At 48.7% G+C, this 13,768-nt stretch overlaps 2 protein-coding genes across 3 annotated transcripts; both read left to right on the top strand.

The window, feature by feature from the left end:
• The first annotated feature begins 654 nt into the window (after positions 1-654).
• Positions 655-11,625, top strand: OSCP1 (organic solute carrier partner 1). 2 transcript variants are annotated; one of them, XM_039729253.1, is made up of 11 exons: positions 655-819; positions 2,401-2,430; positions 5,621-5,775; positions 6,667-6,834; positions 7,188-7,268; positions 7,830-7,933; positions 8,850-8,978; positions 9,502-9,571; positions 10,054-10,193; positions 10,737-10,800; positions 11,105-11,625. In XM_039729253.1, exons 1-11 carry the CDS (start codon positions 708-710, stop codon positions 11,219-11,221), a joined length of 1,170 nt encoding a protein of 389 aa, XP_039585187.1. In that variant the 5' UTR covers positions 655-707; the 3' UTR covers positions 11,222-11,625. The 2 variants fall into 2 exon arrangements, with proteins under 2 accessions (XP_039585187.1, XP_039585188.1); XM_039729254.1 differs by lacking the exon at positions 2,401-2,430.
• A 1,145-nt stretch (positions 11,626-12,770) lies between these two features.
• On the top strand, positions 12,771-13,491 carry LSM10 (LSM10, U7 small nuclear RNA associated). The gene has a single exon (XM_039729255.1). The coding sequence runs from the start codon at positions 12,952-12,954 to the stop codon at positions 13,321-13,323; it is 372 nt and encodes a 123-aa protein (XP_039585189.1). The 5' UTR covers positions 12,771-12,951; the 3' UTR covers positions 13,324-13,491.
• The last annotated feature ends 277 nt before the right edge of the window (positions 13,492-13,768 follow it).

Genomic DNA, 13,768 nt, shown 5'->3' with positions numbered 1-13,768 from the left:
CAATCAGGACGATGCACACTCACACCAGAGTGATGCACACATGGATCACGATGATGTGCACTCAGACCGGAATGATGCACACTCAGACCGGGATAATGGACACTCACATTGGGACGATGCACACATGGATCACGATGATGCACACACTCACACTGGGATAATGGACACTCACACCGGGATAATGCACACTCACAGCAGGGTGATGCACACATGGATCGGGAGGATGCACACACTCAGACTGAGACAATGCACGCTCACACCAGGACGATGCACACACGGATCACGATGATGCACACACTCACACTGGGATAATGGACACTCACATTGGGACGATGCACACATGGATCACGATGATGTATACACTCAAGACTGGGATGATGCACACTCACACCGAGACGATGCACATGTGGATCATGATGATGCGCACACTCACACCGGGAGGATGCACACCCACACTGGGATAATGGACACTCACATTGGGACGATGCACAGACTCAGACTGAGACGATGCACACTCACACCGGAATGATGCACACTCACACCAGGACGATGCACACACGGATCACGATGATGCACACTCACACCGGGAGCTGCGCCTGCGCGCCCCGCCGGCCAAGACGGCGCTCCCCGGTTGGCCCCGCGGCTGCCCGGCAACGGCGGCGCGGGGAGCGGGGCCGGGCCGGGCCGTGCCGAGCCGTGCCGCAGCCATGTCGGTGCGGACGCTGCCGCTGCTGTTCCTCAACCTGGGCGGGGAGATGCTCTACATCCTGGACCAGCGGCTGCGCGCCCAGAGCATCCCCGGCGAGAAGGCGCGCAAAGGTGAGCGCCGCGCGGGCCCCTCCGCTCCCCGGGCAGGGCTCTGCCGCCCTGCCGCCTCCCTGCCGCCTCCCCGGAGCTTTCCGGATGCCTCAGAGTGAACTAGGCTGCGAAAGACCTTTAATATACCCAGCCCAAGCCGTGCCTGGCACCCCCTCACAGCTAAACCCTGGCACTCAGTGCCACCTCCGGTCTGTGTTTAAACACCCCCAGGGACGGTGACTCCATCCCTCCCTGGGCAGACCATCCCACCTCCCAGCCACTCTTTCCGTGAATAATTTTATTTTTTTTTTTCTGATGTCTAACCTGACCTTCCCCGGGCGCAGTAAGGCTGTGTGCCCCCCTGCCAGCCGTGGGGACACGCTGCGCTGTCACCAGAGGATGCTGCGAACTCCCCCTGCCCCGATCTCAGTAATTACCGCAGTAATTATCGCAGAAACCAGCCCTCAGTGTTCTGTGCTCTCCACTCAGCTCAGTGAAGTTCTGTGCTGGGAACAGCCCGAGGCTGTGCTGAGGCTGCTTTGGGAGGTTCTCACCCAGGAGGAGAAAGTGGAGTCGGTGTTGGTGTTTCCGTGCTCAATTCGGGGGTTAAAGCTTCAGAAATGCACTTCTGGACTCAAAATAACCCAGGATTTGGTTATGTCAGCCCAGCTCCTGGGCTGTTTGGGGCAGGCCATGTTGCTTTGCAATGGGAAGGAGTTTCCAGGAATAAATTTATAATTGTCATGCAGAGATTCAAATACCACTACAGCTCCTGAAACCCTTGTCTGGCTTTTAATACAATCTCATTTGGCTAAAATCCTGGTACAAACAGAGCCTCGTGTCTTCACGTGGGCCATGAAACTCCAGCTCCCAGCCAAGCACCTCTGAATTTACCACTTCAATTTTTTTTTTGCTTTACAAGTCCTTGCACCTCTCTGTCAGGGCATGGGGAATGTGCCTTGAGAAGCTCTGTGGTGTTTTAATAAAAAATCAACTTGGTATGAGCTTGGTATTGTTATCCCTTCTGCCTGTCCTTTATGAAGTGCTAAGCAACAAATGGTTCACTGTGTAATTGTTGTATTGTTTGTGAGGGGGAAATTTGTAATTATTCACGTGTGTCCTGATGAGGGAATGATGTGACAGAAGTTTACTGCTGTTTACTTGCTGGGGACAAGTTTAGGATTTTAGCTAAATTAAATCTTGGTGGAGTATCTCAGCAGGAGAATTGGCCTGTTTTGGTTTGTCCATGCATGGATTTTTTTTTTTCTTCTTCCAAAAAATTGTGTGTTAATTTCACTGAGATGTGGTTCATCCACACTGAGGTGTTTGTTGTTCACTCAAATGTTGGTTACTTTAAGTGCAAAATACAGATGAAAACTACCCAAGCTCATGCAAAGGATAAAATTTGATGTGCACTGAAGCAGCAGGATTTTATCCAAGGGGAGGGTGAGGTTCTTGTTCAGTGCTGAATGCTGATGAGACAAAATCCACTAGTTAGCTTCTTTTCTTTTTAAGTTTATTTCTTTCTATTTTCTTTTCTTCTCCTTGCAACTCTTGTTCTTACATCTTGAACTGCTGTTTTGTTTTATATGCTTCGTGTAGATGAATGGACAGATGTGGACAGGAAACGAGGTACAGTAACTGCTGGCTGCATGCACCAGTCCAACCCCACGTGCACACCTGGGGCTCATCGTGCCTGAACACCTGAGGCTGTTCCTGCAGCCTTCAGTCAGTGTCACAAATGAACAAGAATGCTCACCTTGAACGCCCTTTTGACTGTAAATCAGTGAAAAAAAAAACCAGACCATATCTTAAAATCATATGGCTTCAAAAATCAGCTGTTAATTTAACTGAGAATATGAATGGATCAAAGCTTTTTATGCTGGTGGTCTTGCCTGCAAAAATGGTATTTGTGTTTCTTTACCACTGTTTTCATGCAAGCATGTAATTGTGTGAGCATTGTGCAGGTCGTTTTCCTGCTTAAACGCAGGAATCTTGAGTGTATTCCATTTTCCAAGGTTTTATCTGATGCATTGCTCAGGGTTTGGACAGGTGAACTCCAGGGATGATCGAAGGCATTCCCATCCCAGCTGCTTTACCCACCTGTGCTGGTGGTCACACCTGGCACAGTCATCCCAAAGGAGCAGGAGCCCACAGCTCATCCTGGCTGCAGGGAGCCTGAGGGGGGATTGAGCCCTCGGGTGTTTCCCTCTGGAATCTGCCCTGGAACAGGAGCCTGCAGCGAGGGCAGTGCTGAGGAATGAGGAAATGAATCTCTTGGATGTCAGGTTTTTGCTCAGTGAGCATGAGCTGCTTACAGGGTCCTTCTGAGCAGCCCTTTTTTAAGAGGGATCAAGGCTGTGATTGGTGTTTTGCAAAATAGGCATCATTTGGGTAGGTTTTAGTATTTACTGAAGGTAAATGCTGATGTCCTGGAGTCTGCCCCGGCTTTTTTCTTACCATTACACCCTGTTTCCAGGCACACCCTTTAACTCAGAAGTCCAGGGACAGATTCCATCCCATCCCAAACAAGGAGGAGCTGCCCAGAGCTGGGAGGTAGGGACACAGGGGCAGGTCCCAGGCTGACCCTTCCCTTCTCCTGTGAGAGAGAGCACTTTGCTCAGTGCTCCAGGGGATCTCAGGAGGGTTCTGATGTCACCCCTGGGCTGTCACTGATGGAGCAATGACAAAGTCCCTGAGGAGCCACGAGCCTGTGGCACTCGGGGTGACTGCCCAGAGCTCAGAATGCTCCTTCTGCTGCCCCAAACATCCTCCAGAGGCACCAGCATCACCCAGGCCTGGCTCCAGCCTCATGCCATGCATCCCAGCCATGCCAGTGACACTGTCACCAGAGGCTTGGTGTGGGGAGGCCAAAGCCACCATCACCCCCAGCTTCAGCCCTGTCCATCACACTGGTTATACTGGTTTCCCTCCTCTCACCCCAGCTGATGACCTCCGTTCTCTGCTCAGTTGCTTTTTCTGTGTTGCTTGTGCCATGTCCCTGGGCCAGTGCTCCTGTGTCACCTGCCATGGCCACTCCAGGGCCCCCTGGGGCCTTTGCTGTGTCATTATCAAACATGTGAGAGATTTATGATCAATTTGCCCTTTACTATTATTTTTTAATGTCTTTCTCAGTTCTTTTTATAGCCCACACAAGAGGTTTTAATTTATGGCTGTGGTTTTTCTGTTGAAAAATCAGTGTACTGGGAGGTGTCTGTCTCCTGCTGGTTTGGGTTGTTTGTGGCTCTCCAAAGACAGGAGAAGTCTTTCTGTGGGCAGCACACACAAGCAGCTTAAAAATATTTTCCTTAATAGCAATATAAAGCAGAAGTTTTGTTTTTGTCATAATTTATTCCCTGCAAAATTAACTAGATACTAATATATTTTATTTTCTCCATTAAAAATAGAGGATTTCTACCTGAGATTGCAAGTAGGGATTGTTTTATGGCCAGTTTGTTTGAAAGGAAGGAAGGAGAGACTTTTTTCCCATTTTTAATTCGGTATATTCCTAGTTCAGGCTGCTCAGGAGCTGAGGTCTGTCTGTGGTTTTGGGGTGTTTAAACCAGGACCAGGGAGCCCTGCCAGGTTCAGCAGAGGGGCTGCTGAGCTGTGTGTGAGGAACCTGTAACCAGCAAGTTTAGGGAGGAAAGGGAATCACTTCAGGAGGCCTCTGCCCTTGGGAACAGAGCTCTCCCTGCCCAGGCTCCCAGCAGTCCCCAGGGAGTTCATCCTCTGGGAAATTACCTTTATTTTGTCTGTTGGGTAGGACAGGTGTGAAAAGCCAGGAGTCTGACCCCCCAGGGAATCATTAGGGCAATAACTCAAACCATTGGTCACTGCCACTCTCTGTGCGATCGCTTTTTCTTCTTTTCTTTTTTTTTAATTTTTATTATTTATTCTGAGATTTTTCTAATCCACAAGAATTGTCTGGCATTATGAGCTTTGTAAGAGTCATCTGCTTAGGAAAATCCACACTTGTACAGTAATCTGTGACGTGATGTATTCATTTACCTTTTTTTGATAAAGGAATAAATGTTTATTGATGATAACTCTTTAGAGTGTCTCAGGGAGATAATAAAAGTGGCAGACCCAGCACAAAAGCTCAGGTGCTGCATCTGCTTGAAGCACTGCACAATGTTTTCCATCTTGTTTGCATTAGAAGCTCAATAACCAGAGCACAGCCCTCACACTCAGCACTCCTGAGCTCTAAGAACTCCTCAGTAATAAAACAGTTCCATGGCTAAATTTACACATTAAAAATTAACCACAAATAAGGAAGTTTGGAGTTCTGCATTTGAAACTCTAGGGCCTGCAGATGTTTCAGCTGTGAGCCCTGAGTGAGTTTATATAGATCCCAGGGATATAAATGCTGTATTAAATACCTGCCAATGTTAATCTGATTGGAATAAAGATTACATTTGAGAGGTTAAAAAATAACCTGTTGAGAGGTTAAAAAAATAGACCGATGGTGGCAGAGGGCGTCGAGGAACAGGCACAGCAAAATCTACCACAGTGCAAAACACTCTCCTTAGGAAGCAGAACTGCAGCTTTGGTAGATAATAACACATCAGAGCAGCCTGCAAAAAACACCATTTAAAAATGAAAAGTGCCAACCACAGCTGTAAAACCAGGGCAAACAGGGCGTGCTGCCTTCAGCTCAGGTGGCATTTGTGCCCTGGGGGACAGCAGGTGGCTGAGCCCAGGTGGGGCTGGGGCAGAGCTGGATCCAGAGGTGCTGCTCCCCTGCCCTGCTGTGCCCCTGGGATGGAGCAGGAGCACGCTGCTCTGGAGCAAACCACAGAGCCTAACTTTGTCTTTGCAGTCATGAACGACATCATCAGCACCATGTTCAACAAAAAATTCATGGAGGAGCTGTTCAAACCCCAGGACCTGTACTCCAAGAAAGCCCTGCGCACCGTGTACGACCGGCTGGCTCACGCCTCCATCATGAGACTCAACCAGGCCAGCATGGACAAGGTGAGAGTCCTGCTGCCAGCCTGCCCCTGCTGCCCTCCCCAGCTGCCCTTCACCAGTTTCTGTTACACTATTTAACCCGTGGCTTTTCAATTTTGAAGTATTTTGGAAAAGCTTTTCTTGTGAAAATGGTTCTCTGTCACATTCACATTCTCTGAAAAATCCCTTCACCCAGGATTTTTCTGCTGAGAAACCTCAGAGAAAAAGGAAAACAAATTCTTATCTCTTTTGCTTCTCCTGCGTTGTACTCATGTGTAAAATGTGTTTGGAGATTGTTTACCCACAGGTGGTTGTCTGATTGCATTCTGCTGTGAGTTGTTTTCACTCATTGCCCACTTGGGGCCAGGCTGTGTCAGGACTCTGGAGAGAGTCATGAGGTTTTGTTATTATCTTTTTAGCATTCAGTAAGTATCCTTTCTGTATTCTTTAGTATAGTATTCTTTAATATAATATAGTATCATAAAATAATATATTAGCCTTCTGAGAACATGGAGTCAGATTCATCATTCCTTCTTTCATTGGAGCACCCACAAGTAGTTCTTGGCCAAGGAAATCCATGGTGGTATCAGCTGCTTCAGAATTATTTCTGCTTGAATAGCTAAATGTTTGATTTGAACAAGTTCACTGAGCAGAGGTCTTGTTTTTTAGGAAAGGAAGCTAAAATGATTCCTTGTGCCACAGGCAGGCACTGGCCTGACAGAACCCCTCTCTCCATGAACCCCTCTCTCCATGAACCCCTCTCTCCATGAACCCCTCTCTCCATGAATCCCTCTCTCCATGAACCCCTCTCTCCATGAACCCCTCTCTCCATGAACCCCTCTCTCCATGAACCCCTCTCTCCATGCCCAGGAGGTTCCTCTGTGACAGGACCAACATTCCAGTGTTCCTTTGCAGCTCTACGACCTCATGACTATGGCCTTCAAATACCAAGTGCTGCTGTGCCCTCGGCCCAGGGACATTCTGCTGGTCACCTTCAACCACCTGGATGCCATCAAGGATTTCATCTCCGACTCCCCTGGCATTCTGAACCAGGTGGATGAGACCTTCCGGCGGCTGATCGAGGTAAGAAAGAATCCTCATTCACTGTGGTTTGATTTTATGGGTTTTTTACCTCTTAAGAGGTTAAATACTGCATTGGAGAGGGCTGTGAGTCAAATGGTATTTTTCTACTTGCCCAGTTTGAATCAATGTGTTGCTTATTCAGCCTGATTTAAGTCTCCACTGATTTCAGCAGAAATTAAATCAGAATTTTAGTGGCAGACAATAATTATTGATAATGACCAGCAACCCCCTTAGAGCATCTCTGTTCCCCCTCTGTGTGGATCAGAATATTCAGCTGTACTTGCTTGTTCCCTCTTTCCCTTGGTGGGACATGGCACACCTGTAACCCTTTCATGATGATTTTCCTTTTCCAGACCTACAACTGTCTCTCTGATGGTGAATTCCAGCTCATCAGACAAACACTTCTCATTTTCTTCCAGGACATGCACATCAGGGTAAGAGCCCAATCCAGCTAGGCAGGGAGAATGACAGGGAGTTTGGGGCTGGAATATAAAGGGATTTGCTTATAAACACTGCAGATTTGGGTTTGTTGTTTTTGCTTTTCAATCATCTTGATGTGCTTGTAATTGCAGTCAAATTTCACAAATTGAGCACATATACTGCAATAATGCTGAATAATTCTACAATATGATAAAAAAAGGAATCTCTACTAGGTGATTTGCTGATTGATAAATCTGTTTTTCCTTTTAGAAGAAACTTGATAGGAAACCTGAGCATGAAGTCTTGATGTTCTCTAAACAAATTGGTCACACTCATGTGCATGAACAGGATGTAGATTTTAATATAATTTTTTTTTATATTAGGTCAGTGTGCCCATCCTCTGGACCACAATTCCACATCACTGGCTTTGTAAATACATCCCTACACAGATCAAGAGCTCTGGGAACCCTTCCCCAGCGCAGGCAGAGAGGCTCAAGCTCAAATTTCAGGGAATTTGGATGGGAAGGTCCCTGGGGATTTCCCCAGGGTGTGATGTTTGTGATGTCCCTTTGCAGGTCTCCATCTTCCTGAAGGATAAAGTGCAAAACTCCAACGGTCGCTTCGTGCTGCCAATCTCAGGGCCTGTCCCGTGGGGCACAGAGGTGCCAGGGCTCATCAGGTGAGCTGGTGCCAGTGTGGGGCTGCCAGGGAGCAGCATCTCGTGCCAGAGGGCTCAGGAATCCAGCTCAAATCCATTCCTGTTGCATGGATAGCTGAACCTGCAGTACATACTATTTAAGAGATTATTATTATTATTATTACTATTATTATTATTATTATTATCATAATAATTATCATTATCACTATAATTATTATCATTATTATCATTATGGTTTTTTATTATTTTTATTTTCTTTTTCTTATATTATATTATTATTATTATTATTATTATTATTATTATTATTATTACTATTACTATTATTATTATCATCATAATCATAATGATTATCATTATCATTATAATTATTATAATTATCATTATGGTTTTTTATTATTTTTATTTTCTTTTTCTTATATTATATTATTATTACTATTACTATTATTATTATTATTAATACTATTACTATTATTATTATCATCATAATCATAATGATTATCATTATCATTATAATTATTATAATTATCATTATGGTTTTTTATTATTTTTATTTTCTTTTTCTTATATTATATTATTATTACTATTTAGTACTATTTAAAGGGCAGAATTTGGGACTAAGTCACCCAGCAATGAAATGCTGAGCTGCTTTTGGGAGTTTCCTATCATAATAAATTAGCTATTATTAATTTATCCCATAACAGTGGCATTTAGCAATGTACAGAATTATTAATATTATTATACAGAATATTATTATTATACATAATATAATGTTGTTATTATACAAAATTATTTACTATTATTATTATTAGTGTTGTTGTTGTTGTTATTGTTATTATACAGAATAGAGTTTTATTCCCCTTGCACAGAAAGCAGAGGAACTAGGTACTAACATCAGGACTGAAGCCACTAAATGTTTCAATAATGCCTCGTTTTTAAGGATATTCAATCACAAAGGAGTGGAAGTTAAAAGGGCTGAGTTCACCACTGCTGGGAATTATGTCACTCCACAAAGGGAAGGATCTTTTGAGCTTTATGGAGACAGAGTCCTCAAACTTGGAACTAATATGTAAGTAATTTTTGTTCTGTGTAGAAGCCTGAACCAAATGCTGATGGATTGGTCAGAAGCACATCTTCAGCCTGGTGTGGTTTTGGCCTCTTCTGTTATTAATTATCAGGTTGACTTTGTTACAAGGTGCTGTCATGCACCAGGACATGTGTGGAGAGTGTATAAAGAGCTGCAAAAACCAGCAAAACTTTGATTTATGTCCACAGTGGAGCTGAGGAAAGAGTGTTCTCACCTGGTGCTGCATCTCATGTGAAATGTGATTTAATGTAACCACAGCCAAGAAATCCTCTCTGTTCTCCATGTTTGCCTCAATGTACATTTTCCATCCAGAGAGATCTCTGTTCCTTCTCACAGCTTTGTTCCCCACACACCTTGCTGCCTCACCATTGCACCACACTCAGCTGCAATTTCTCATTGCAGTTGTTCAGTCTTCAGGAAAACATCTTAAAATGCTGTGCTCTCCCTCTGGTTGCTGTACCTGGTCCCAGAACAAGCTGCTCTTCCCCGTGTGTTTTCCCTCCAGGTACAGCGTGACCCGGCCAGTGGAGACACACATGTCAGGCTCATCCAAAAACCTGGCATCCCAGGCAAAGGTCAGTGTTGTTCTCCTCCTGTCACTGCTTAAACTGGCCAAATTCTTAGTCTGTAGATGTGGCATAAGGTCAGGGAAGCTTTTCTGGTGTTCTCAGAGCCTCATCCAATCCTCCCCAGTCCTTTGAAGCCAGGGCACGTTTTCCCAAAGAATCCACATGCTCCTGCAAGGATGTGCTTGCTTTCATTTTAATCTCCTCAGAAAACAGAAAGTTGGCTTTACAGATTTCTCATCTGTGCAGTTTAGCTGGAAAAGTATCTTGTGCTGATTGAAGCAACCATTTCCAGTATGGAGCTGGTGATTACTGTGGTTATCTGCACAATCTGTCCCAGGAATAACAGGGAAATAAATGTGTTTATATCCCTCTGAAGGGACATGAATGGAATATAGGAATATAGAAATATATGGAGGACATATATGGAATATCAAAGCTCCTTGCAGCCCCAGGTAATTGCCCAACGAGCCCATTGCTGTTTCCTGCAGGAGAACATAGCTCCCAACCCTCTTGCTAAAGAAGAGCTGAACTTTTTGGCCCGGCTGCTGGGAGGTTTGGACATCCAGAAGCCCGCTGGTGGCGAGTCGGGATTTCGGCTGAACTTGTTCACCAGCGACGAGGAGGAGGAGTATGCTGGAGTCCTTCTGGGTTTGGGGTGCCCTGTGGGGAGCCCTGCAGAGCAAAGCTGGCCCTCAGGAGCCTTAGGGTCAGCGCAGTGTGTTGTTATCCTGCTCCAGGTGTCTCCTGTGATGCAGCTTTTCCCCCAGTGCTGGACAGAAATATCCCTCCAGCCAGGATGTTTCTGTCTGCTTGTTTCTGCTGCAGAAATATTCCTGCTCTTCTACACTTTACAAAAATATCTAGGACAGGGAGAAGCCTCCAAACTGGGGTGAATACTTTAATTTGCCAAGTAGGAGCAGTGGCATTGCCAAACTTCATGGAATTCTAGAATGGTTTGGGTTGGAAGGGACCTTAAGGGTCCTCCAATTCTACTCTGCCATGGAAGGGACACCTTCCAGTAGACCAGGCTGCTTCAAGCCCTGTCCAGTCTGACCCTGTGAGCATCCTCTGAGCATCATTTGTGCCTACAGGAGCCAGATGAAGCCTGATTTTTATCATTTCCTTATACATCTTCATGGGATTAACCACTCTTCTCATGTTTTTAATCAAGACACGCTGCACAGACCAGACCAGAGGAGTTGTCCTACAAGGTTATCAACATTGAAGCCACACAGGTACGTATGTGGAAACATACAGGTATGTTTCACATCACTGATTCTCACCATCCCTGCCTCACTGAGGACCGTGTTTCACCCAGAGCAGGAACTTAAAAATACATTTTTTCCCATTTCACTTAAGCTCATAACTACGTAATTGCCAATTTTCTGCCAAGACGGTGGAATTGGTGAATATTTACTGAGAAAACTTGAATCCTGACAAACACCAGAGCAAGTTTTTAGCGGACTTGGGTGCAGAAGGGGCACGTCCCAGGGGAGCCCAGCCCCGGGGGCGCTGAGCGCGGTGTGCTGTGTCCCGCAGGAGCCGGCGCGGCGGGCGGAGCTGTCCCGCATCCTGGGCGAGCTGGACGTGGCGGAGCCGCGCCCGGGCAGCGCCGAGAAGGGCGAGGACCTGCTGGCACTGATGGACGGGCTCTGAGCGCGACACGGGGACAGCGGGACGTTGGGACAAGCGGACAGCGGGACACGCGGACACCGGGGCATCGGAACATTGGGACACGCGGACACCGGGACACAAGGACATTGGGACACGCGGACACACGGACATTGGGACATGCCGACACCGGGACATAGGGACATTGAGACACATGGACAATGGGACATAGGGACGAGCCGACAACGGGACACCGGGACACGCGGACAGTGGGGCATAGGGACATTGGGACACGCGGACACCGGGACATAGGGACGAGCCGATACGGGACACCGGGACACGCGGACAATGGGGCATAGGGACAATGGGACACGCGGACACCGGGACAGACGGACACCGCGCGTGGCCGCCCCGCCCCTTCCAGCCGCGTGCGGGGCGGGGCGAGGGGCGGGGCCAGGGGGGTGGGCGAGGGGAATGGGAGTGACTGGGGCGGGGGGCGGCGTGCGGGGAGTGTGCGAGGGATGCTGGAGTGCGAGGGGTGGTGTGAGAGCAGGCGGGTGTGCAGGTGGGTGTGAAAGGGGCCGTGGGTGTGCAGGTGGCCGTGTGACCGGTGGTACGTGTGCAGGTGAGAGTGCGAGGGGCGATGTGTGAGCGTGCAGGTGAGCACTCAGTGTGCGTGCGCGCAGGTGAGCGATTGAGGGCTGGTCCATGTTCAGGTGTGTGTGTGGGGCTTGCTCCGTGGGCAGGTGAATGTGCAGGGGCTCATCCGTGTTCAGGTGTGTGTTCAGGGCTTGGTCCATGTTCAGATTTGTGTTCAGGGGCGTTGGTTCATATTCAGGTGTGTGTTCAGGGGTTAGTCTCTGGGCAGGATTTGGTCCATGGGCAGATGTGTGTGCAAGGAATGGTTCATGTTCAGGTGTGTGTGCAGGGGCTCATCCGTGTTCAGGTGTGTATGCAGGAGTTGGTCCATGGGCAGGTGTGTTCAGGGGCTGGTCCATGTTCAGGTGTGTGTGCAGGGGTCAGTCCATGTTCAGGAGTTGGTCCATATTCAGGTGTGTGTGCAGGGGTCAATCCATGTTCAGGGTTTGGTCCATGTTCAGGTGTGTGTGCAATGGTTGGTCCGTGGGCAGGATTTGGTCCATATGCAGGGATTGCGGAATTCTAGAATGGTAGTAGGTGTGTGGATGTGTGTGCAGGGATCAGTCCATGTTCAGGTGTGTCTGATGGGGTCGGTCCATATGCAGGGATTGCTCTATGTTCAGGGGTCAGTCCATGTTCAGATGTGTGTGCAGGGATCAGTCCATGTTCAGGTGTGTCTGATGGGGTCGGTCCATGTTCAGGGGTCGGTACATGTTCAGGTGCGTGTGCAGGGCTTGGCCTGTGGTCAGGATTTGGTCCATGTTCAGGTGTATGTGCAGGATTTGGTCCATGTTCAGGGGTCGGTACATGTTCAGGTGTGTGTGCAGGGGTTGGTTCATGGGCAGGGACTGCTCGATGTTCAGGTCCATGCTCAGGATTTGGTCCATGTTCAGGTGTGTATGCAGGAGCTGGCCCATGTTCAGGTGTGTGTGCAGTGGCTGGTTCATGTTCAGGGGTTGGTACATGTTCAGGTGTGTGTGCAGGGGTCAGTCCATGTTCAGGGGTCAGTCCATGCTCAGGGTTTGGTCCATGTTCAGGTGTGTGCGCAGGGGTTGGCCCATGGGCAGGGACTGCTCAGTGTGAGGCCCAGCAGGCGGCTGTCCCCAGCCCCTGTCCCCAGCCCCTGTCCCGCCGCCATGGAGGTGAGCCACTCCCTGAAGGAGCGCACCATCGCCGAGAACAGCCTGGTGATCCTGCTGCAGGGCCTGCGCGGCCGCGTCACCACCGTGGAGCTGCGCGACGAGAGCGCGGCCGCGGGGCGCGTCACCAGCGTGGACGCCTTCATGAACGTGCGCCTGGCCCAGGTGACCTTCACGGACCGGCGCGGCGCCGTGTCCCAGCTGGACGAGCTCTTTGTGACCGGCAGGAACATCCGCTACGTGCACATCCCCGACGAGGTGGACATCCGCGCCGCCATCGAGGAGCAGCTGCAGGCCATCCACAGGGTGCGCTACTTCGGCGGCCGCGACAAGGGCCGCAGCGAGTTCCCTCACGCCAAGCACAAGTGAGGGCCAGGATGGACCTGGGTGGACGTGTCCCTTCGATGGACTGCCAGCTCCCTCTGTCCCACCCAAGGAACGTTTTCCCCCGGGTGTTTGAGGGTCTGCTGTTCCCCCCACACCTGCAGAGGAGCAGGACTGGTTTTTGTAGTGAATAATAACACCGCTTAAAGGCTCTCTGGTGTCTCTGCTCGTTTCCTGCTCCGTTGGCAGCAGCTCGTGTCCCTCCTCCAAAGGCCCCTTGGCTGGAGGTGCCATCCCACTGCCCCAGCTCAGCCTTTCCGTGCCCACTGAGCAAAGGATTTGCTGTCACCGGCACAGCCACCCTGGGAGCTGGAGCCGAGCTGGGCAGGGGCTGGTTCTGGTCCGTGCTCATCTTCCTGCTGAGCCACCATTCTGGAAGTGTTCAGCGAGATGAAGGGGAGTGAGCACACAGGGAAGGAGCAGCACTGTG

The sequence above is a fragment of the Passer montanus genome, unplaced genomic scaffold, assembly GCF_014805655.1.
Source record: "Passer montanus isolate IOZ18808 unplaced genomic scaffold, ASM1480565v1 scaffold68, whole genome shotgun sequence".
NCBI lineage: Eukaryota > Metazoa > Chordata > Aves > Passeriformes > Passeridae > Passer > Passer montanus.
This window is presented reverse-complemented; position numbering and strand designations above follow the sequence as displayed.